The 23,870-nt window shown below is 37.1% G+C and overlaps 1 protein-coding gene and 1 long non-coding RNA gene across 2 annotated transcripts in view; one reads left to right on the top strand and one right to left on the bottom strand.

The window, feature by feature from the left end:
* Positions 1 to 1,926: 1,926 nt before the first annotated feature.
* NAA30 (N(alpha)-acetyltransferase 30, NatC catalytic subunit) lies at positions 1,927 to 23,113 on the bottom strand. Its single transcript, XM_027554197.1, has 5 exons — positions 22,989 to 23,113; positions 21,955 to 22,717; positions 17,071 to 17,194; positions 15,088 to 15,143; positions 1,927 to 5,353 (listed from the first exon to the last, which is right to left on the bottom strand). The coding sequence occupies exons 2-5, from the start codon at positions 22,714 to 22,716 to the stop codon at positions 5,216 to 5,218; spliced, it is 1,080 nt and encodes a 359-aa protein (XP_027409998.1). The 5' UTR covers position 22,717; positions 22,989 to 23,113; the 3' UTR covers positions 1,927 to 5,215.
* Positions 23,044 to 23,870, top strand: part of LOC113900427 — a 33,156-nt gene continuing 32,329 nt past the window's right edge. The window contains exon 1 of the long non-coding RNA XR_003513138.1: positions 23,044 to 23,132. This is a non-coding gene — a long non-coding RNA (uncharacterized LOC113900427). The remainder of the gene's footprint in view (positions 23,133 to 23,870) is intronic.

Below are 23,870 nucleotides of genomic sequence, written 5' to 3'. Positions count from 1 at the left end.
GTACATACAGAGTCTCAGGAAATTGAGGTATTAAAAAATTGAGATATAGTCATACAGCAAAGAGGTAGTCATGAAAATTAATCAACTAAAAATAGGCTTCTTAGTATTATAAAAACCTTACATTTCAACTCCTGCGTTGTTTACATTTTTTAAGTAGTATAAGGTCGATTTTGGCACTTTGGTGATCTTTATTATTCCTAAATCTTTTTCACATGAAGATTAACACTGATTACTATCAAAAGAACATGTGCCTTGAGCTTTCTCCAGCAGTGTTAACAGTGTCATAGCAAGCCTGGCACTCCCTGGGGCCGGGTATTTCCCATCTCCACTCCTATTCTCTTGATGAATTACACTTACTAGATGTCCAGCTAGAGTCAAGGGTGACATGCCGTGAACAGAGAACACAGCAAAATGAATCTGGTTCTCTCAGAAACAAAAACACTTGCTCTTGTATCAACATAATCTAGCATTTTTAAAATGGATTAAAAATGATATACCTCCATGTTTCAGTTTGACCACTCATAAAACAAGCAATGACTAATCTCAAATAGAGGTGAAATTATCTCGAATTCACCTAAAATGAGAGATTGTTAAGCTTAATGTTGTAAAATGTTTTAAAGCTAAAAAGATATGACAGTCTTATCAGAAACCAATTTTTGGCACTTGAATCTGTGCACCTTTGCAACCCAGACAACTACCAAATGGAAAAAACTGAAAGGGCTGCTTTTCTCAGAAGGGCTAATTCATAGCAAGAGCACTATGAAAAGGCGCTATGACAGACACTATTTTAATGAAATATTGTCAACATAAATACTGTAGCTTTACTCTTGTATAGCGTACATTGCTCAGAGGCAATTTTTAATCATGATCCTTTTATTTCATTCTTCAATAAGCTAGTCTGAAAAAATCCTTTTCAAAAACTGCTTTCCCCAGTTATTACTGTCTAAATATTACCTAAAGCTATGCTATCCAATGCAGAAGCCACTAGTCACATGTAGCTATGTAAATTTCAATTAAAAATTCAGTTATTCAATCATACTAGCCTTTCTTCAGGGGCTCAGTAGCTTCGTGACTAGTGGCTACCATAGTGGAGAGCACAAATAACATGTCTATCATAAAAAGTGCCATGGGGACAGCTCTGATCTGAAGAAAGTGCATCGTGCAATACTCATGAAATTTTCAAACTCATTTTTAAAAAGCTGTTTAAAAGTATCATATCTTTAGGCTACAGGTTATTATTGATCTCTGTTTATATGTGTGAAAGAATGATATCAACTTTCCTGTCCTTATTTAGACAATTTATGAAGTACTTAAGAGTTCCATATAGGGCCAAGTAAAATATGAACTCACATTCTATTTTCACTACATGACTGTAAAAGAACAAAGTAAAAATTTGACATGCATGATGAAAGTAATTTAGCCATATTTATAACAGATCTCCCACTAATATCCATAAATTTTGAAATAAGAAAGAATACATAACTGTCATTTAAAGTTTCTCACAAGAACGAGACCAAAAGCCCTTTAGATATTGCTCTATTTTACTTTGGTCTTGAGGGTGAGGGGACATTACCTAGGTTATCAACAAAAAATAATTAAAATAAAAACTGTCTTACAAATAAACTTCTACAGAATAAGGACAGAAAAGTAAGTTTTGGTTTAATGCATGCAAAAATGCTCATTTGTACTGATAGCTGGTATATGAGCTAACTTTGAATACTGTTAGGAAAATCAAGTTCATGTTGTTATTTTCACATTTACTTTGTCAGAATACAAAGTGAGAGAGATAACAATTGTATATAACTTCTTCCAAATAACTCTTAGATGCAAGGCAGTAAGTGGGGAACAGAACAGATTTGCCTTTTTTTTTTTTTTCACTTCTTAGTAGGTAAAACAACTCAAACATAAAATGCACACAGCTGTATCTAAAAGAAAAATGCAAACACAACTTAACCATACTTTATTTGACTGCATCTTATTGAGACAGCTTGCACATTTCAAATCCCATTAAATCTCTCTCTCCAAAAGGATATGGGACAATAGAAGAAAATTATGCAGCAATATCCAGTCATCAAACAGCAGTCCAATATTTTGAGATACACGTGATACTTTATAGATACTCAACTCATATCTGACGTCAGTATAATTTATGGTTATGTTTTTACAAACCTGAAAGCCCTGTAACAATATAGCACTCATTTTAGTGATGTCGTGGTGCACTGAAAAGTAACTGATGCACTACCAATTTGCTTTTATCTATGCTCCTGGAAAGTGATGAACTTCATGATTTTTAGACACCATAATAAATATACACATCCAGTCTTATACATGTCAGCCAATACCATAACACAGGGCAAGGTAAAGCTAAAACATGTGACAAACAAACTTTACACAGATTTGTCAAGCAAATGGGGAGGGTACTTTGGGGAAGAGGCAGAAAATATTAAAACCAATATTTTAATAGTAACTTTTTTAATTTTGCTGGCTTCAGATTCAAAACTACTATCTGGTTTATGATCTGTGGACTTCTCTAGAGTAGTTTCATCCTCATGTAAGGGAAATTATAATCAGCCCACACATCAAAAATGGTAGTATACCCGTTAGCTTCTTCAATACTAACATATATAGCTTCATGGTAGCATGTATAAAAATGTTCAGCAGTACCAACTGCCAAACCAGTGTCAGTGGATAGTACAGTCAGTCTTAAAGAGGCAGCACCCCATTAAAAGAAAGTTGCACCAATTTTGCTCAGTTTTAGCCAAGTGAACTCACTCTATCAATTTCAAATGGAACTGTTTCACGATTATATAAGAAAGATGAACGTCCAATATAAAAAATTCGTTTGATGATACTTTGAGACTTAATTTTGGTGCTGGGTTATCAGCTAGAGGAAAATTTCAGTGCACTTAAGTAAACAATTTTTGCACAGCCAATTAAAGATACAAGGTAGACAATGATATTCAACATATACCAGCTAAACAATACAACAACCATTTGACTTTTCAGTCACATGGCTAAGTTCATGTTTAAAATACCCAATTAAAACACCCAGTCAATTCAGCAAAATTGGCCAATTCTGGGTGAAAAGGTCAGTAGTGATGGTTTCACTGACAACCTGCCAAAAAATTAATGGCTGAGCTAAAAACCAAGCAAGTATTACTTTAGAACTGTTCTTATTAGTGAGTCAAGCAAATGTATGTTCATCAACAATCATTACCCATTAACCAGCAAGTCAGACGTAAGGTGGTAAGATAAAATTTGACAGTGAAAGTACTAACTATACACTTCGTTCAATTCCCTCAATATCAAGAATAACAGAAGCATCATTATAATTGATATTCCTCTAAGTGCTAGAGTCCAAATGAAGTTTGAGCAAAAACATACTCAAAAAGGTCACCCTGAAAGCTGAGTATTGTGTGGTCTTCATATTTTTAATGTAAGTATTCTGCCCATTAAACTTTCAAGAGCAATATAAGATGGAAAGAAAAAGGTTTTCTTTAAAAATAAGGAACTATTAATATAAATGATCCCATCAACAGGAAGATTTTATTTTCACCAAATTTATGAATCTTTATTTTAAAAGTACTTGTTACCATGTTCACTTTCAAGACACTACACTGAGCAAGGAGCAGCTTTCCTTTAAAAAAAAAAAAAAAAGGCAACAAACTTTCCTGAAAGGGGGCTTTTACCAACTGTTAATGGAGGTAGGGTTTTTTAAAAATACAGTAATTACAGCCATAAAATAAAATTCAAACCAAATTCTAGAGCAGAAGAAAAGTATATGCAAATTAATGAAAAAACAATAGATTCCTACAAAACATTTTTCACAGAGAATGAATCTTTTTTTTTAAATGGGTACCTAGGTTTTCCAGTCAAATAAATTATCCATCACAGGTCTCTTAACTCAACTGAAAGCAATCAACTTTAAAATTTATTACACTGCACAGATTGGCTGAAACAAAATATAACTAATGAACATGGTGATGGCTATTAAGAAAACCCATAGAACTCATTCCAAAAAAAAAAATTTCCATGTCTCCCTTTTGTTTTCTGGGAACTAAGCAAAGTTCCCCCAAGAATTTGCACAAATAAATGAAAAGAAAATAAAATCAGTTTAAAACAGATACAGTGCACCTCGAAATTTATTTTCAACACCAAGAACCAAAAGCAAAGCATTTAAAGTGGAAGCAATGTGAATTCAAACCGAGTGGGAAAAAAGTTCCAACTACTTTGTAAAAGCTGTTCCTCACAGCTGAGCAATAATTTTGATTAAATAAAATCATACCAATTTACATTAATTTTTCTATTCTTTTCCAAAAATTCCCTCACTCTCAAAAAAAGTGCATCTAAAACCCAGCAATTCCCGGCTTCATCAACTTTTCTCATCCCTTTTGAGTCATTTCTTAAAGATATTCCAAGTAGATTTAACTTGTAAGATAAGAAGGGACTTCTACAGTAAACCACTCTGTCACTCACCTGGAAAAAGTATCCAAATTATAAAAATCTGAAATAATTTATTATCAAATTTAGAATTTAAATAAAAACAAGTTTGCTTGCAAAGGCCTTAAAGAAAAGGAAAAGACAGCATGCATTCAAAACCTATAGAGATGAAGACAAATATACTTATCTACACAGGCACTGGCAGACGCAATTGGTTATCTTTACTCATTGTAAGACACACCCAACCCTACGTAACAATTTTTTAATTCACTAATCACTGAGGTACCAATATTCAAGAATGGAAAATTTAATATTGAAAAAATAAAACCTAAAATTGAAGCTTTTCCCCCACCCCCTCAGAAAAACTATGGCAGGTTTCATGTGAAATGTTAGTATATTCAGAGATTTTTACAATCTACATTGGCTTTTTTTAAGAAACAAAAATCATGTTCCACATCCTGGTTCTGCGATAAAATTATCACTGTGTAAATAATGTCAGCAGACTTTCCAAATGAACAAACAAATCTTGGCTATCAACTGGCACATCTTGTTGGTACCAAAAGAACTCTTTAAGTTTAAAACAATCTCTTTTAATTCAGAAGAAATGCGCCATGCCAAAGTGCAACAAATATTGTGCGACACTCAAATGAGACACTGACAGATAAGAGCTGCATGGAAATCACTAACTCCACCTGCAAAGCAATTCTGTACAAATTGCATTGCATGCAAAGGTCGATTCTGCATGGTTGGAAAGTTGTTCCTTGATGTCAGTTTCTCAACGCAGCCACAATTTAAGTCGCAGTGCATCAACTCCATTTAAATAGTATCTGAACAGCCTCTTATCTCGAACAAAACCAAGATTTTCATAAAGTTTCAAAGCAGACTTATTCGTTATTTCTGTTTCCAAAACAACCTTCAAAATAAAAAGAGAAAACTAAGTTACAATTTTATATATTTGAAACTAATTTATAATTTCATAATTTGACAAATCACTTATAAACAATATGATCAAATATTTAAGAAAAACAAACTACATTTAATTGTTTTAAAACTGATGGTGAAAAGCATAAACATTAATGATGTATAGGAAGAATCCAGAAAAAGTATGAGAACTGTAAAAGTTAATTATCTCTCAGGGCAAGGGAAGTGGGAAAACTGGGAACATCTTCTTTTCTACTGGTTTTTGTAAAACGTCCATGGACAGAGGAGCCTCGTGGACTACAGCCCATGGGATCACAGAGTCAGACACGACTGAACGACTAACACCTTCACTTTGGAATTTTTAGAAATGAGAAATATGTTTTATACTAAATGATGATGAATTAGTTTCTTGTAAAGAAAAGTAGTGTGACAAAAAGATGAAGAAAAGAAAAGAATCAACAATCAAAGGTTTAAGAAAATAAACCAGTACTTGAAACTATTCAAACTGACCTCCAACTCCCACGTGCTCATTAATATGTCATTCTTTATCCTGGTGACAACTACCGCATTTATCTAGAGTCAAGACCAGAGTCTGCAAACTGTAGCCCTTTTCAGGCCAAATGTGCCTACTGCCTATTTTTGTAAAGTTTTATTGAAACACAGCCATGTCCACTGATCTACACAATGTTTTTGGCTGCTTTCCCAATATAACGGCAGATATGAGCAGTTGCACCAGAGACTTGCGGTCTGCAAAGCCTAAAATATTTACTATCAGGCCCTTTGCAGAGAAAGTTTGCCAAAACTAGATCAAAGATACCAAAACTTTAGTGTACCTGGAATATTTGTTAAAACAGAATGCATATCAACTCGAGTTTCTGAGTAGGTTTGGAGTGGTGCCCAAGGATCTGCATTTTTTTTTAAATTGACAGGTGATATTGATGCTGCTGGTAAGGGGACTACATTCTGAGAACCACTGTCCATACATTATGGATATCAATATAATATTAACAGAGGAATACAAGTATTAACTTCTATCTAGGTCTTCTTAAATATTACTGAACCAATGGCCCTGACAATGAAGAACTGATACTTTTGAATATTATGTGATGTTCTTCTACTTTACTTTTACATTCCTCTACCAAAGTATCCTCTATCCCATCCTCCCTATGTATCTTTTACATACATAGCTCTATTTGCCTTTCTATTGATTCTCAACTTACCTCACAGAGAATCAACATTGTGAGCCAGTTACTGTTGGGATGTCATAACCCTCTGGTGTTTATAGAGTGGAAAAAAGGGCAGAGTATAATTAAACAAAGGCCCAAGAAAAGCCTATGAATCTCTTTCTATCACAAGCTATTTAAAACAAAAAAAACTGACAAGAATTCAAGCAACAGATACGAGAAAAAACTCAACTTATCATATCCAAAAAACTCATGACCAACTTCTCTACAATTCTGCATATCAGTAACAAGATGTCTATCCATGAATGCCTCAAACCTAAAGCCTAGGAGTCATCTCTGTACCTCATTTCCTTCCACTCCCCTGTATATAATACTCCAAGCACTATTTCAGCTTTATCTCTTAAATCTCTCTCAAATTGATCCTCTTCTTTCTGCTCCCATTGATAACGTTCTAGTCTAAGCTGCCATCAACTATTACCTCCTAGCTTTAAGGTCTCCCATTCTGAGTGATGCTCTTGTTAATCCCCTGCTTAAAACCATTTATTGACTCCTTTTTGTCCTCAAGAAAGGGTACACACTCTAACAGTAATCTAAAGAGACCTGAAAGATCCATCAAGATATGGCCTCCACCTACCCTGCTATTAATAACTCGGCTTCCCAGGTGGTGCTAGTGGTAAAGAATCCTCCTGCCAATGCATGAGACACAAGAGAGGCAGGTTTGATCCCTGGGTCAGGAAGATCCTCTATAAGAGGGAATGGCAACCCACTCCAGTATTCTTGCCTGGAGAATTCCAGGGACAGAGGAGTCTGGCAGGCTACAGTCCATGGGGCTGCAAAGAGTCGGACACAACTGAGCACACACACACAAGTGTGCTTTAGGTCCCCATCCCTTCCTCACCATGATCAACACTAAATTTGCAGTTTTTAGAACTCACCATTATTTTTCCCACCCTAGACCTTTCACATAGCAGTTTTCTCTGTCTGGAAGAATGCTCTTCCCATTCTCCTATTCTTGCTTTTGGCTTTAGCATGTCACTTCCATACTGGGTAGAATATCTCTTTCCCTTCAGAGTGCCCCACAGAACTCTGCACTGCTCTTCATTCAACTGCACTCTTGTCTAATGTTTGATGAGCTATGTCATCTTTCCCAGCTGGTGAGCTCAACAAAGACAGGGATCATGGGTACCTGGTTCACAGCCATTTCCTCTGCACCTAACATACTGCCTGACACATGGAAGGCTCTTAAACATTTGTTAATTATATACGTCCTTAGCACTTTTCATTATATTACATATATTACATAAATATGAAACAAACAAAAGTGCTGTCAAGCTTTTAAATGACCAGAGTACTTTAAGAAAAAGTATTATCTTGAGGCAATTACCTATGCAAAAAAACTCATGAAGTCAAATCACATACTAAATCCAAATTCTAAAAAGATCTAAAAACAAAGTAATTCATGGTTCAGGATCAAGGGAAAATGTTCCTAAGAACACCTTAAATAAAAATTATATAGCAAGCAAACTGGTTTAAGGTGAGAATAAGAAATCAACAATTTCTCTCTGCTCTTAAATTAAAAGACTGTAATTTAACAGTGATGTATGCCATCAGTGATGTATGCCATCCTCTGTTTGGAACACTCCCATCTGGACAATGCAATTTACCAATTTTGAACTATTCTCTTGAGTAATTCCTACAGTTCTGTTTCAGGCCAGCACCTAATTACACCTAAAATGTTAAAACAATTAATATGAGAAGCAATAAAGCTCCAACAACTCATAACTTAAAACGGATTTCACAGAAATGAAAAGGAGAGTGACAGTTTAAAAAAAAATACTATTTATTGAAGGCTAAGTCCTACATAAAGCATTTCACATGCATTATGTCATATTACATGCATCTGACATAATGTGATTTTCTTCAAGAACCCTATGAAATAGATGTATCTCTAACTTATAAGTGAATGAAACTCAAGGTCACCAGTAGAACAAAAATAGACCCCAGACTGAAAATGTGAACTAGAACTTAATAGTATCCACTTTTCTGTAACTCTGATTGTTTCCAAAAGTAAAACAAAGCAGCAAATGGGAGATCTACATAATACAGGGATTCCAAGTTCATATTCATTAATACTTAGTAATCTAAAATACTCAAAACAGCTGAGGCTAACTATGACTACATAAATACACACTTGAGGTATAACTTAAGAGCTGAATTCAGATTTGTTAGCATCCTAACAGATTAATAAAATAAAGCCCAATTTATAGCAAAACATTACACAGAGGACTAACACCTTGATTAAAATGAAAAGATTCTCTCAGCACCCTCACATTCTATGAACAAAGAAATCATGTTTTATTTGACACAACAGAAAATTCCACAAAGAAGTAACTACTTTGTAACACTTAATTATAAATACACAAAAACAGAGTTTTTGTGTATTTATAAATATACAATACAAAGTTTTATAAACACACAAAATACACAAAAACAGAATTTGGGCTTATATTGGAAATTTTCTATAAAATTATCTAGTCTGCATCATGGGAATACTACATAGGAAGCCAAAGGTTATTTTAATGTTAAAGAAACTTGGCCAAGTTGAATTCTACTCAACAGAAAAAACGGGTTACAGTGAAGTTCTACAGACTCTCTCAGGAACACACCACCGTCAGGATAAGCCAAACCATTACAGTTTAGAAAGCCTTTTTTAAAACTACCTGCTAGGAGTCCTAGAGGCAGGGCTGAATACACAATTTTATTCTCTTCAAAACATCCCTTTAAGATCACATCCCTTTACTATCACACTGCAGAGACAAAGAGACAGATTATGAAAAGTTAAATGACCTACCTACAATCACACAACTATACTGATAGAAGATGTATCGAGAACCCAGGCTTCCCATATCCAGTTCTTTAACTAGGCCAAACTACTCAACCAAAAATCCTTCTAGTTTAAATAACTCCATTTTACTCTGTTCTTCACCTGGCAGCCTCTGCCTCATAGATAAACTATGTTTCCAGTGAAAAAACTAAAAATGTCAAACATATAATTATTGAACACAAAATACTTAAGTCATCCTGTACATTACCATAAACTGTATGTTATTTTGTTAACGTGTAACAAGTTTATTATTGGTTACTTAAGTAAATTCAGCCACTGTTGGTAGGAATGTAAACTGCTACAGTCATTATAGAAAAGAGTGTGCTGGTTCCTGAAAAAATTAAAAAAAGAACTATCATACAATTCAGCAATCACCCTTCTGGGTATATAACTAAAGGAAGTAAAATCAGGACCTCAAAAAGGTTCCCATGTTCATGATGATCACAATTTCTAAAATAAGAAACAACTTAAACATCCAACAAATGGATAAAGAAAAAGTTGGCTGTATCTTACACACAGACACAGAGAATACTTTTTGGCCTTAAAAACAGAAATCCTGCCAGTGGGACAACCATGGATGAACCTGGAGGGCATATGGGCATATATCTTACACACACACATGGGTGAACCTGGAGGGCATATATCTTATACACACACACACACACAGGTGAACCTGGAGAGCATATATCTTATACATACACACACACACACACACACACAGGTGAACCTGGAGAGCATATATCTTATACACACACACACACACACGGGTGAACCTGGAGGGCATATATCTTACACACACACACACACGGGTGAACCTGGAGAGCATATATCTTATACATACACACACACACACACAGGTGAACCTGGAGAGCATATATCTTATACACACACACACACACACACACACACACACGGGTGAACCTGGAGGGCATATATCTTACACACACACACACACACACACACACACACACACACACACACACACGGGTGAACCTGGAGGGCATATATCTTACACACACACACACACACACGGGTGAACCTGGAGAGCATTTATCTTATACACACACACACACGGGTGAACCTGGAGAGCATATATCTTACACACACACACACACACACACACAGGTGAACCTGGAAGGCATATGGGCATATATCTTACACACACACACGGGTGAACCTGGAAGGCATATATCTTACACAGACACACACACACGGGTGAACCTGGAGGGCATACAGGCATTATCTTACACACACACACACACACATACACACACACAGGTGAACCTGGAGGGCATATATCTTACACACACACACAGAATACTTTTTGGCCTTAAAAACAGAAACCCTGCCAGTGGGACAACCATGGGCGAACCTGGAGGCCACTGCCCTAAGTGAATCGTCAAAATAGAAAGGCGAATACTTCGTGAGCTTGCTTATGTGTATAAACTAAAATAGTCAAACTTAATAGAAGAGAGTGTAGGACAGTAGCTGCCAGGGGCTGGGGAAAGGAGGAAATAAGATGTTGGTCAACTAAAAATGTTTTAAAGGTCATACTGCACTCTTAAACTCCATTAAGAAATTTTGATTCCAATATATTTTCATCATTTATGAGTTAGTTCTGAGTATTAATATGATGGTAACCATACATTAATCTAAAAAAAATTGTTTTAAGTACATAAAAGTAAATGGCCACATGTGGGTTCATTATTTTAGGTACATAAAAAAATTCGTATATATTATTTGTATGTATTCTTATTATTTCCCCTAATGTAAAACCAAACCAAAGAAGCTTGTCCTGCTGCTGCTGCTGCTAAGTCGCTTCTGTTGTGTCCGACTCTGTGCGACCCCACAGACGGCAGCCAACCAGGCTCCCCGTCCCTGGGATTCTCCAGGCAAGAACACTGGAGTGGGTTGCCATTTCCTTCTCCAATGCGTGAAAGTGAAAAGTGAAAGTGAAGTCGCTCAGTCGTGTCCGACTGTGAGCGACCCCATGGACTGCAGCCTACCAGGCTCCTCCGTCCATGGGATTTTCCAGGCAAGAGTACTGGAGTGGGGTGCCACTGCCTTCTCCGGAAGCTTGTCCTAGTAGCCACTAAACATTTGGCAGCCAGAGCACATAAGGAAGTAACCAAATTCAGGCCAGATCAGCAACACAGATAATGCATTTCTTACTCATGAAGGAATGCATCTGTTTCTTTTTGGGTTTTTTTTTGATGCTATTAACTTTTTAGTCAGCTCCAAATATACAGAAAATGAAAAAAGTCTTTCCCTAGACTGTTTAAACATGTCTAATTCTGATATAAACAGTTAGGAAAGTCACAGAATGGCAAAATGGACAGATCTATCAGACCAGAAGGGTAATATTGTAATTTGGGCAAAAGCATGATTTACATCTTGACTGTGAAATGTACAGATCTATATTTCAACTAACCTCAGTTTAATTTACTCTGAATTTACCTTAAAATGACAAGTGGCAACCAAAAGCAACATGACTCAAGGTCATAAATTCTGCAAACAGAAGGAACGTAAAAATTGACTGGATGTGCACAATAAAGCTTCATAGAGATTTCCAAATTTCGAAATGTATTTATCTTAATGTTTTTCTCATAGATTAAAAAAATCTCTCTCTCTGTAAGAATAAAAAAATAGCAGCACAACCTATGTAGTAGAAAATGTAATTTAAAAGCCTTCCCAAACGTCTTTCTGGTAATTTGTCTTTCTGGTAATTTGTCAAAGTTTCTTAACCTTAAGTTTCTTAACTTTAAGAGAAATGAAGGCTGGCCTAAACTAATGAAAGTAAAATCACAAGTTGGTTATTTTATAGTCATTATATTCTTGGAAAATTATAGTTTCAAAGTTTTCCTCAGAACAATGAATTATATACAAGACTATTTTTATATAAAATTGCTTTTATCAAAAGGTATTTTAATAACTTGTTAACCCTGCAGATATATTTTTATGTGCAAAAAAATATGAAAAAGCTAGAAAGCTTAGACAGAAAGACAAGTTAAAAACTAATTAAACAAATCAAAATTCAAAAGTTCTCCCCTCCCCCAAAAGAGATATAGTTAAGATGGTGAAGCACAGGACTAATCATTCAACCAATATTTATGAACCACATACTCTATCACAAATGCTGTATACTAAGCATTAAAAATACAGCAGTAAATAGGAAATGGTATCTCTGCTCTCAGTGTCTAAGGCAGACTTTGAACAAGTAAATGTAAGCACAGTAAGTATTACAGAAATGGAGGTCAAAAAAACCATGGAAGGTGCAACTGATTCTGTCCAAATGGATCAAGGAAAACTTAAAAGAAGTTGTTGATATTTGAGTTGGGTCTTAAAAGACTGAGAAGTTTTTTACTAAGCAGAGGAAGACCAAGAAACTACTGGGTCTAGCAAATACAAAGTAGTTACACTGGAGTGGAGGGGAGAAAACCAAACCAAACAGGAAGGAATGGTGATACAAGGAAGTAGAGCCAACACACACACTGCCATCAAAAATTACAAAGAAAAAGGGGATACAAGAGTTTGCTGCTTATGTGGTTTAAAACTCAATGAAAGGGAAAGGGAAAGCCTAATAAAGAGTAAACAAGAGTTCTGTCCCTTTCTACAGCAAATTCTTTATCTGGACAATATGGGACACAGATAACCAATCTTTTTAAGCCATAGAAGAGTACCCTAAACCAGAAGCAGAGCTACTTAAAATGCAAAAATCATTCCCATTTCATTCTAAGACTGAGTAAAACCCATTGCTTCAAGAGTTAGAAAAACAAATCAGAGTTAGAACCCTAGGCCCACAGTGAATAGTCCTACCATAAAATGTACCACTGATTCAGGACCTAACCTTAAAACTACAACAGTATAACCAAAATCTCATCATTCCTCAGAACTTTCCAAGAAAAACTAATACTATTTAAACATCTGATCAGTTAAGATAAAGCATACTACCTATCTCACAGGTAGAACTAGGATAAATCAGAAACAGCTATCCATTAGGAACATAATACTCCTTCTTATAACATCTCTGTTCACTGGGAACCACAGTACTCAGTAAAGGCACAAAACATGGTCTTTTCATCCAAAGATTTATCCAAACTGTTGAACAGCTTTTGTGAAGCCCAACTTCTCTTCTTGATGAACCATCTAAGCCAATATAGCTATGGTCCATATTAGACCTACGTTCATGAAAAATTTATACTCAATTTTATACTCATATTTTAGTTACCAGTAATGTAAATAATCGGGGTTACGGCACCTATTACTTTTTGAGATTAAAAGCTGTGAATATGAGATCCTTCATCATGTGTGAATTTTCTTATTTGGGGTAAAATAATTAAATATCCGTAAATCCCAGGATGACTTCCCTGTGCTGTCCAATGTCTGTAGGCCTTCTCATACAACCACCATCTAATGGGATCCGTCAGGCTACAAACTACAAAAGTGGACAAGCAGTGTGAGAATAGTAACTCTGCAGTCCATCTGTACTGACATGGAATCCTGTTCATGAGATACTGTTTAGTGGAAAAAGTAGTTATTAGAGAGTAATAATTTGTGATTTCATTTGTATAAAAAAAAGTGTGAATATTTGCATTCAAGTGTGCTTAGAAAACGGGAGGATGCAAATTGCAAGATGAATAGTAGCTGTAAGTAGAAAGAACGATGAAGAGTTGAAAAGTGTGGAGATGGGGGGGAAAAGGGGACTTTGCATCCCAAGTACACACACATATATAAAGGTTAATGATTTGTGTATAAATTCTGTATCAAAAAAAACCCACTTAAAAATAAAGTAACCAAAGTAAGTTACCTAACAGCATCAGTCTGAGAAAAAAAATTACCTAACTTCAAGTACTTTGAGAATTCTCTAAGGAACATTTGCCCTCCAATAAGAAAGATAAGTGTTAGAAGTACTACTCACAAAATTACTAGCACAATACAACTCTGGTACTTCTTAGTCACCACTATTATATTAAAGATACCCATACTTTCCTAGTTTATACTTATTTCCTTCCACATTATGTAATAGTAAATCTTAATATTCCCAACCACTGCCATTATGTATTGAGAACCTACCATATGTAAAGCACAGTGCTGCAGCATACAAAGAAACTACCTGCCATAAGGCTTTACAAACAAGCTGAAGAGAAAAGATGCTTTTATGTTAATATACAGGTAGTTCTGCATTTAAAAAGTGGTTGTCTTCCCCCCTCCAGCCTTATTATTTAATGCTGAGAGTTTTTTCAAATGTGAAATGTTTTTCATATTGGCTGATAGCTGACCCACAGAGGGGAAAAACTATTATTTAGAGAGAAACCAAGGCCAGTATGCAACTGCATTACAATAAGGTTTATAATAAGAACTACCTTAAATGATCTGACTGATAACAAATCGGAGTTCTGAATACCAATTATTTATTGAAAATATCTAAAATGTTACCTTTATATTTTGACACAACAAATTTTAGCTATTATCATCTTAAAATTTGTACTAGATCAAAGTTCATGTGTTTTTAAATGGAATATAATTTTTAGCACAAGTTATATTTATATAATAATAGTCTGCAATGAAATTACAGTATAATTTACTTGGGATACTTATATAAATACCCAGTAGAATATAGCCCAGGACAAAAGGTCTTAAACATTTAGCAAGACTTACCTCATCACAGTCTCCTTCAACCATAGCATATATAGCTTTCTTAACCAAGTTAGTACCTAGAATACAGAGCTGAGTATTAATGAAGTAAAAATGTAATTAGTTTCTTACAGATACCTAAATTATAATATTTGTAATTTACATTATAAATTATATTTATAATTCTGAGAGGCCCAACAGAACCTATGCATAGCAATAAGTTTCCTTTTGAAAGACCTATCTCCTGATATATATCTTTTTCTCAGAGGTAAGTGCTATTTTATTCCAAGAAAAAGGCAAGATATGGCCAGAACCACCCAGGAACTCCTTCAGCTGGGAAGAACTCACTGTGTGACCTCTAAGCCAATCTTGCCAAGACCATATAAGAACTGCTATGACCCAAAGTGGGCCCAAGATACTGGGTTAGTTCCTACAAACCTTGTAGTTTGGGTACTATAGTATGCCGGGGCACACCAGATGGTTTCAGTGCTCTGTCTGTATTCTAGTTTAGAGTAGATATACTTAGTACATTAAAAGGAAAACAAATGCCAGATCTAATTTTAAGAGAAGAAATCCAAATTTTATAGGAACTCCCTTAAATTTTCACATCATGTACACAAGCAAGCACCCACTACATGGGCCATACAAAACATGTTCGAGGGCCAAGATGCAATCCTCAAGGCACTAGTTTCTGACCTCTGAAGTAGCCAGACAATTTGCTATCATTTGCCATGAATCCTTATCAGCTCTTATTAATAGATCTAAGACACGAACTTGACTTATACATAAGCCCAATTCATTAAAAATCTTAGTGGCAAACTGTAACACTGTAAGAAAAGATGGTTAAACCTACTGTATTAAGTAAATCCATTCATAATGACATCTCATGTCTCAGATTGTGCAAACTAGTCTTAAATTGAACACAGCCACTCATAAGAGGCTTAAAAAAAACTGTAAGTGACAAAGCTGCTAGTAATTACATACTAGTGGCTCGGTGGTAAAGAATCTGCCTGCAATGCAGGAGATCTGGGTTCGATCCCTGGGTGGAGAAGATCTCGTGGAGAAGGGAATGGCAACCCACTCCAGTATTCTTGCCTGGAGAATGTCATGGACAGAGGAGCCTGGCAGGCTACAGTCCAAGGGGTTGCAAAGAGTTGAAACTACTGAAGCAACTTAGCATGCACGCACAGGGCATCAAATCTTGTGTCATGAACACTTACTTAGCTTCAGAACATTTCAGAATTTGCCATGTTAAGATAAGTGCTTATCTACTTGCTCCTCCATTTTTGAATAAAGTCAGTAGGTTCAAGACTCTAGGACAGTGGTTCTTAAGTGGCTGACAACATAGTCACTTGGGGAAATTTCAGCCCTACTTCTAATAGGACAAACAAGATTCTTAAGGGGAGGGGCCTAAGCATTTGTTTGTAAACCACCCAGATGATTCTAATGACATTATAAACCATGAGTATAAGATTAACTGAAAATACCAGGAAAGGTAGCCCAGGAAGTTTGGGAATAGTAGTAACAAACAATTCTGCTTTCTTCTGGACCTCCCTGAATTGCTAATACAATGTTTGGTGACTAGTATGAAATAATGGTAATTTCTCCATGTTGCCTTGATTGAAGACCGTTGAACCCATAACCCAAGTACAGACAGCTGCTTGAGCACTGTGATCAAGCACCCTAATAATGCTGTAGAATTATTCTACAGTTCTAAAAACTGTAGAACTCAATACAGTACAGTTTGAATGTGATCAAAAAAATGTTTGGAGGTGAAAACTGATCACCTAGTAATTGTTAGAAAGATAATCTCTCAAATAATTAAACAGTAATAAAGGAAACAATTCATTTTAAAAACATTTTGAAAATATTTTGAAACAAAAGCAATCAATAATCTTCTCTCAGCTTCATGCTTGTTTCTACATACTATTTACATTTAAGTCTTCTGCTTCTTAAAAAAATGAAAATAATTTAGGCATTCTTTTTTTGACATAATATTTTTCTTACCAATGCCATTTCTCCTGTATTTGGAATCCACGGCTAACATGGCTATATAACCTCTGCGGAACATCTTTTTGTGCATATCCAACTTGCAAACGATGGCACCTACACACTCCTCCCCTACCATGGCCTTAAAAATAAACAAACAGTTACAAAGAATACATTGCCATTGCCATTAAGTACTGCACAATTACCCAGGGAAAGAGCAACCAACCACTGGTCAGTGTTTTTGGAGGAGGAAGAAATAATGAGAATTTTAGCGAGAGCAATCACAGAAATTTCAGAAATCTAAATCCCAGAACTCCTTCATATATTCTAGTTTTAAAATATTTCAACATTCTTTACAACATGAATTTCTTATGCTCATTATTAAAGCCTATCATTATACAGGGGGAAAATAAATTTCCACATAGTAAACATTCAAGTACTTTATAAGAGGTGCTTATAATCAATTGCAATAAAGACCTATATGTTTAAGATTTGGGAAAGAGGAAACGTGAAAATAATTTTTTTAAGAAAAAGTCTTTTCATTAGATATTATAATGTGAAACTTATCAACAGAGTACAACAAATTTATATTCAATCATGATGAAGTTTTAGCAAAGACAGATAGAAGACATTTATACCTGAATAGCAGAGTTAGATTTTGATCAGGAAAATAAAAAAACTAAAAGATTTTCAGAAAAAGGATTGTTTTTAAGGTATTCCCTAGATCCTACTCAAGCAGTTTTGTTACTGAGGGACTATAAAAACTAGATATATAATGGTCTCATTTTTAGGACTCTCCTGACAGTGTGAGTCATTACCGTAAAGCTCATAGAATATCTGAAACTCAAAGTTTCATATTAAAGTAAAAGCTTAATTTTTACAGAGCTTCCTATTTCAATAAAAATGTACAGTCTTCCAGACAGAGACTATATATTAAATAAAAGCTAATCAGCCTCCATTTTCATTAAAATTTCCAGTATCACCAGTGAAAGCATGCTTTTCCAGCATTCCACCCCTGACAAGAAGTTCCAGTTAAATACTGTATTCTGGTAAATATAAAAGGGCAACAGCTCCAATTGTTTAATGTATCAGATAGAAATACGTTGCTAATATAAAGAGCCCTCATTTTAATAAAAAATGAAAGTTTCAAATCATCTCTAAATAAAATTCATTTTTCAGAAATGATTTTAACAACAAAAACCAGGAATGGGTTAAAAAAAAATCAATAAGCAAAGCCCAACATATACTTAATACCTCTTTTATCTTGAATTTGTTATGACTTGTTCTTAGTTCATCATTCTATAAATTGATTAAAAAGCCTTTTTTTCCAACTGCGGAGAAATCTTTAGGCAAGATAATTCTAATCCATTTCACGCAAGCCTAAACTAGGTCAGAAAAATCCTTTTGAAGAGACATCAATTTTATTTATTTAACTGAAGTACAGTTGATTTAACTGCAGCTGATTTACTTTGAAAGGATATTAAATTCAACGATTCACATTAATTCATTTCTGTTTTATCAACACAATCCAAAATTACTTGGGGCCAGTAAACCTCTAAAATTGTTATTGCTATTTTTATTCATGATAAATCAACTTGGTTCTTTCAAAATTCTTTTGGAAACAAAAATTTTTTTCTGTACGAAGTACTGAAATATATACAAAAGTTGCCTGTTTGAACAGCATTTTCTGACTTGGACATAACTTACTTCAAATATATGTGTGTGTGGTGTCTGTCTGTATATGTCAGAGATGAGATGGTACATTAAAGAAAATTTGGCCTGACCTCATAAGCTAGGGGAAATGGAAATCTAGACAAATCTATGATACAAAATTGTAGGACACTTAGATTTCACAGTTAATAAACCATTCAAAAGAGGAAAAATTAAAACCACTAGCACACAACTAGACAATACTTTCAAACTGGATAGCCATTTCAAACAAATCTTTGTCCTCTGACCAAGAAAGTAATTAGCAAAGTATCATATGAGTTCTCTCTTGGGCTAGGTTGATTTCTTACGAATCAAGAATCTGAAGGAAAAAAATCAAACTGTAAACATCATTTAAAAATAAAAGTCCAATATATGATACACAGTTATTAGTAAGATGTTGGTACTGAGGAAGGTTAATGCTGTATTTTCTCCTGTCAAACTGCTGATGAATATACACACAAAAATCACTAAACTGCATGTCAATTTTTTCCAGATAAAAGCTTCTGTATCTACATTTGGAACTCTTGCTATTAAAATGTGTTCATGTTTTTCAAGGATGGGAACTGAAAAATTTCAGGCAAGATTAAAATTTAACTCTAAAAGGTCAAATGCTTATCAATCTATGGAACTTGAAAAACATAAGTTGTGTGAAATAGATTCCCAAATTCCAGAATACCACAAACAGCAAAACAGAAAAAGCTGGAAATTTAAATTTAGAACAAATAACAGAAGTACTATAGAATATCACTGGTAAGAAGTTCAAAAAGGCAACAACAACTGAAAATACTATGAACTCAAAAGAGACAGAGGTAAATTAGCTAAGAACAGAGTAAATGATAGTGTCCCTATTTGTACAGAACCATACTTTCACATGTTACAATTATTAGGAAGAATCGTTAAAAACCATTTTTGTTAGTCAAATATGGTCAAGGATTGGTGATTTTCTAAGGAACAACCTTATATACTCCATTTGATCCACTGCAGGTTACTTAAGGAAACCAGGAACATTCTGGAGACTTCTAGTCTCTTGAGATTGATGTTCTCAAGGACAACTATTCCTTGGCGAAGCATAACTTGGGACACAGGTTCTTGGCTGAATTAGTCAAGAGTATGTCATTTTTCAAGTTCTGTTTCCATAATAAGAGGCCAGGAGACCTGGGTTCTAGCTTTATATCTCTGGACACAAAATATCTGGAGACTTGAACATTTCAAGTCTCTCTGGTCTTTCATTTTTTTTCATTAAAAAAAAAAAAAAGAGGTTGAACTAGATTATATCTGGGATCCTTTATAATTTTAAAATGGTATGACTTGAAATAAACATACATTTATATTTGTTTTAAATTAGTTCTCATGAGAAATTCAAAAATTTTTAATTCCAATATAAAGGCCCCAGTTCCAAATGGTCTGTTTAACCACTGTTTTATGTTAAATACTCCAGTTTCATACTTGTATTAGTAAATCTTATAGGTCAACTACTGTGTATATCACTATTTCTAGATATTCAGAATTTAATGTTAAACAAATTAGCTATTAAGGCCTAAAGTTCAATTAGCTGGTGAACTGGGAGGAGTGTATGTATAATCAAAGTAAAGTTTACTAATATCCAGTTTATCAGAGTCTAAAATGGCAGACAAGTTGAGGTAATACCAGAACTTAAAAGTTGACTATCATACATACACAACTATCTTCTGGAATTAACAAAAATACACACACACACCATTTCAATTTAAAGTGTAACTAAACTGTATGCTTTTGTGAGTTAACTTACAATCAATCTACAATCTTTAGCATTTATACTGGGATTTGATAATCACATTTATAATAATGTTATGAAAACCACTTTCCCATATTCATTGACACAGACATGTCTAAGAACTTCTACTTTGATGCAACAGTCAGAATCCTGTACGAGTAGCTTTGTAGAATATAAAATATTTCCCAGCTTAAACAAACATACTAAACTGAAGTTTAGTGAAGTGAATGCAGAAAACAGCACAACTACCATTACAACAATACAGAGGTTACATTTTGAGATTACCACCAAGCTATGGAATCAGAAAGACAGATTTCTAAAGTATGGTCAGAGCATTTTACAAGGAAGTAACAAGTGAAAGTAAGTCAATTCTAAACAATAAATAATGGTAGTGGCTTTTCCCTTCACATATCATAAAACACTCCTTAAAAGCATGTTGCCTTTCTTCAATAAAATTCAATGGAAACAACATGCTGTGAGCACATGATACAAAGCACATACCTGTAGTCAATATTTAGGTGAAAGGTTTCGTACAGACTGAAATTGGTCAATATTATTGGGAAACTATGGGTACTACCAGTACTATGTAAGTTAAAATATATATATATATATATATATATATATATATATATATATATTCAGCTTGTTTGGTAAGCTAAGTCTTTCTTATTCAGATATAAGTAAAAAATTTCTGTCAATTATATTTCACACAAGCCAGCATTAGTACTAGCATTTTGACATACCTGTGACCAACTTCTTAAAAAAAATTATAGATTAGTAACAATTTCACACTTAGTTTCCTACACTCCCAAAAAAGGTATTTTGCTCAAGTTTCAGGAGTCTTTCAAGCACCAGAAGTGTTAGTATCGCCTTCTGCAACTGTGCACCAGAAAACAGGCTGGCTACAACTGCTAATTGTCCTGTTGAAGTAAAAGGAAACAATCTCCATAATTACGGAATATGCTTGTAAGATTTAATTCTCCAATGTGGCCACAGCAAGTTTACCGACAATCATGTTCACCAAAACATGTTTATGCATACACTCTTCCCTGATTATGGGTGTAATTGAGACATTAATAAGGCCTGTATCTGAACAGAACCATGCGCAAATTAAATGATTGCAAAGTGCTTTGAGGATGAGGGAGGATAATTAAAGACGGTTAAACATGATGATAAGCTAGTGTAAACAGGATACGAGACCCCCAACATGCATCATACTAGCTTACTGCATTTACATCAGTGTCAAGTTGACCCGGATCACGAAGTCTTACCTTTCATACTGTTTCATTAAATACCTAGGAGTGTGTACATGCACTTTACATCATTTATCACACTATGAAATGCAGAATACATACATTGACATTCCAGCCCTCACACTCCCTGCCCCGCACGGCCTGGATCTCTGCCGGGTTCACCCGTTTTTCATTCCATCCACTTACCAAGAAGCACAGCTGTGGCCAGTTGTGGATAAAATATCTATAGGTATATATGGAGTAGGGTTCAGACAGATCTTTGGTGATCAGTCTCATGATATCGGGCATTTGTAGCTCGGATTCATATCGGACATAACGTATCGTCCGATCCTCCCCCGGCTCAACCTCCCGGCCTGAGGGGCTCCTTAAACTGCAGCCTGCGGTCAGGGATGAAGCCAGCAGCCGCACCTGCTCGTCTTCCTCCTCCTCCTGCTCCGTGCCCTCCGCCAGTCCATTGCGGGCCGCCGCGGGATCGCTCGCCGCCGCTGCCTCTGCCGGGCTGGAGAGCGCAGTTCTTGCATTACTGGGGAGGCAGTGAGGGGGGCTCTCGCCCGAGTGTACCCCGGCTCCTTTTGTTGCAGTCGCTCTGGGGCCCCCGTCGGGGGTGGCCGCGATCGTGGCCGCCTCGGCCGAGCTCAAAACCTTGCTCTTGAGGGAGGCGGCCGCCCGGAGGTGCCGCAGTTCGGGGTTGATCAATCCGTTGAGCTGCAGCTGCTCCTGCGGCGGCTGAGGGCAGCGGAGGCACGGATGCCCCTTGGCCGCCGCCTCGCCGCCCGCCGGGCTCCCGCCGCAGCCGCCGCCTTCGTGCTCCTCGTCGTCCTCCTCGTCCTCGCTGCAGCAGGCGAGGGCGGCCCCCGCCGAGAAGGGACAGCGGGGCTCGGCCGCGGCCGAGGCCGAAGGTGCTGGTGGTGGGAGGAGGCTGCTAGGCCCAGGCGGTACCTCCGCCATCCTAGAGGCGACACAGACCGAGAGGGGAGGCCATGAGACCCGGCGGACGAACGCGGAGCAGAGGAAGCCGAGGGCGGGGGGTGGCGGGAGTAGGGGGGGAAACAAAGGCAGAAACCGTCCCTAACAGAGCTGGCCCCCCAATTCCGCGCCACCCCCCGCCCCGTCTCTTCAGCGCCGCCCAGCTGCTCAGCCGGCCACCGTCCCTGTCCGCCCGCGCCCATCCGCCAGCCCTGTCACCCGCGGCCCCTCCCCGTCCCCTCCGCGCGGCTCACCCCGCACAGGTCCCCGCCGCCACTGCCGCCACTCCTCTTCCTCCTCAGCCGCCGCCGCCTCCCTCGCCGCCGCGGCTGCCTCCGCCGCCGCCAAGGCTCACACTCAGCCGCCGTCGCCGTAAAGCGCCTCGGCTGTTACCCCGGGTAAAGTTTCCTGGGCCTGGCTTTACGACACTTCCCTGCCTGCCGGCTGCCGGGCCGAGGGAAAGGGGCGTGGAGGGAGGTGACCTGTGGCGGGGAGGGGCGAAGGTGTCTCCCGAGGCCCGGTGGCGGCTGCGTGCTAGTGGGTGGGGCTGTAGGGCAGGGAAGTTGCAGAGGGCTTGGGAGTCACCAGCCCTTAACCCACCATCTTCGGCCTTGCGGGCTGCTCGGCCCGCGGACCTTGCAGAGCCCGGGAAGGATGGGCCAGACTGGCGCTCCCACGAAGCTGCCGCAAAGCTCACCCGCTCTGGGCCTGCTCCCCGGCCCTTGGACCAATCTTCTAAAAATGCTTTTCCTCAGCTGTACTACGTTTAACCTTTGCTCTGACGTGGGGTAGGGGGAGGGTTACCCGTGTCCCTTAAAAATGGAGCAATCAGGAGAGAAAAATCCCCGAAAAGGAGAGGAAGTTTAAAACTTTGAACTGTGAAAATTATGAGAATGACTGAGGAAAACTGGTTCGTTTGCAACGTGAATTTAGTCTTTGCCTCTTTGAGGCAAGAGAAAGTTGACAGGTAGTCCTTTTCCTCTCTCCTTCGTTCTTTATCCCTTTCACCCCGCCCAGGAAGACTGGAAGTAAATGGGATTAACAGGTGTTTGGCAGCTGTAAACACACCTGGGGAAAATTAGAGATGTTGAAAGAGAATGACAATGGCTAAGAAGCACATTCCTAAACTTGTGAAC

The sequence above is a fragment of the Bos indicus x Bos taurus genome, chromosome 10 (genome assembly GCF_003369695.1).
Source record: "Bos indicus x Bos taurus breed Angus x Brahman F1 hybrid chromosome 10, Bos_hybrid_MaternalHap_v2.0, whole genome shotgun sequence".
In the NCBI taxonomy this organism is placed as follows: domain Eukaryota; kingdom Metazoa; phylum Chordata; class Mammalia; order Artiodactyla; family Bovidae; genus Bos; species Bos indicus x Bos taurus.
This window is presented reverse-complemented; position numbering and strand designations above follow the sequence as displayed.

Excerpts from the sequence above, each read along its gene's own strand:
- NAA30 (XM_027554197.1), bottom strand. The coding sequence starts at position 22,716 with ATGGCGGAGGTACCGCCTGGGCCTAGCAGCCTCCTCCCACCACCAGCA. Across the intron at positions 17,195-21,954 it reads GGCCACAGCTGTGCTTCTTG|GCCATGGTAGGGGAGGAGTG; the intron begins GTAAGTGGATGG and ends TTTATTTTTAAG. Across the intron at positions 5,354-15,087 it reads TTGAAGGAGACTGTGATGAG|GTTGTTTTGGAAACAGAAAT; the intron begins GTAAGTCTTGCT and ends TTTATTTTGAAG.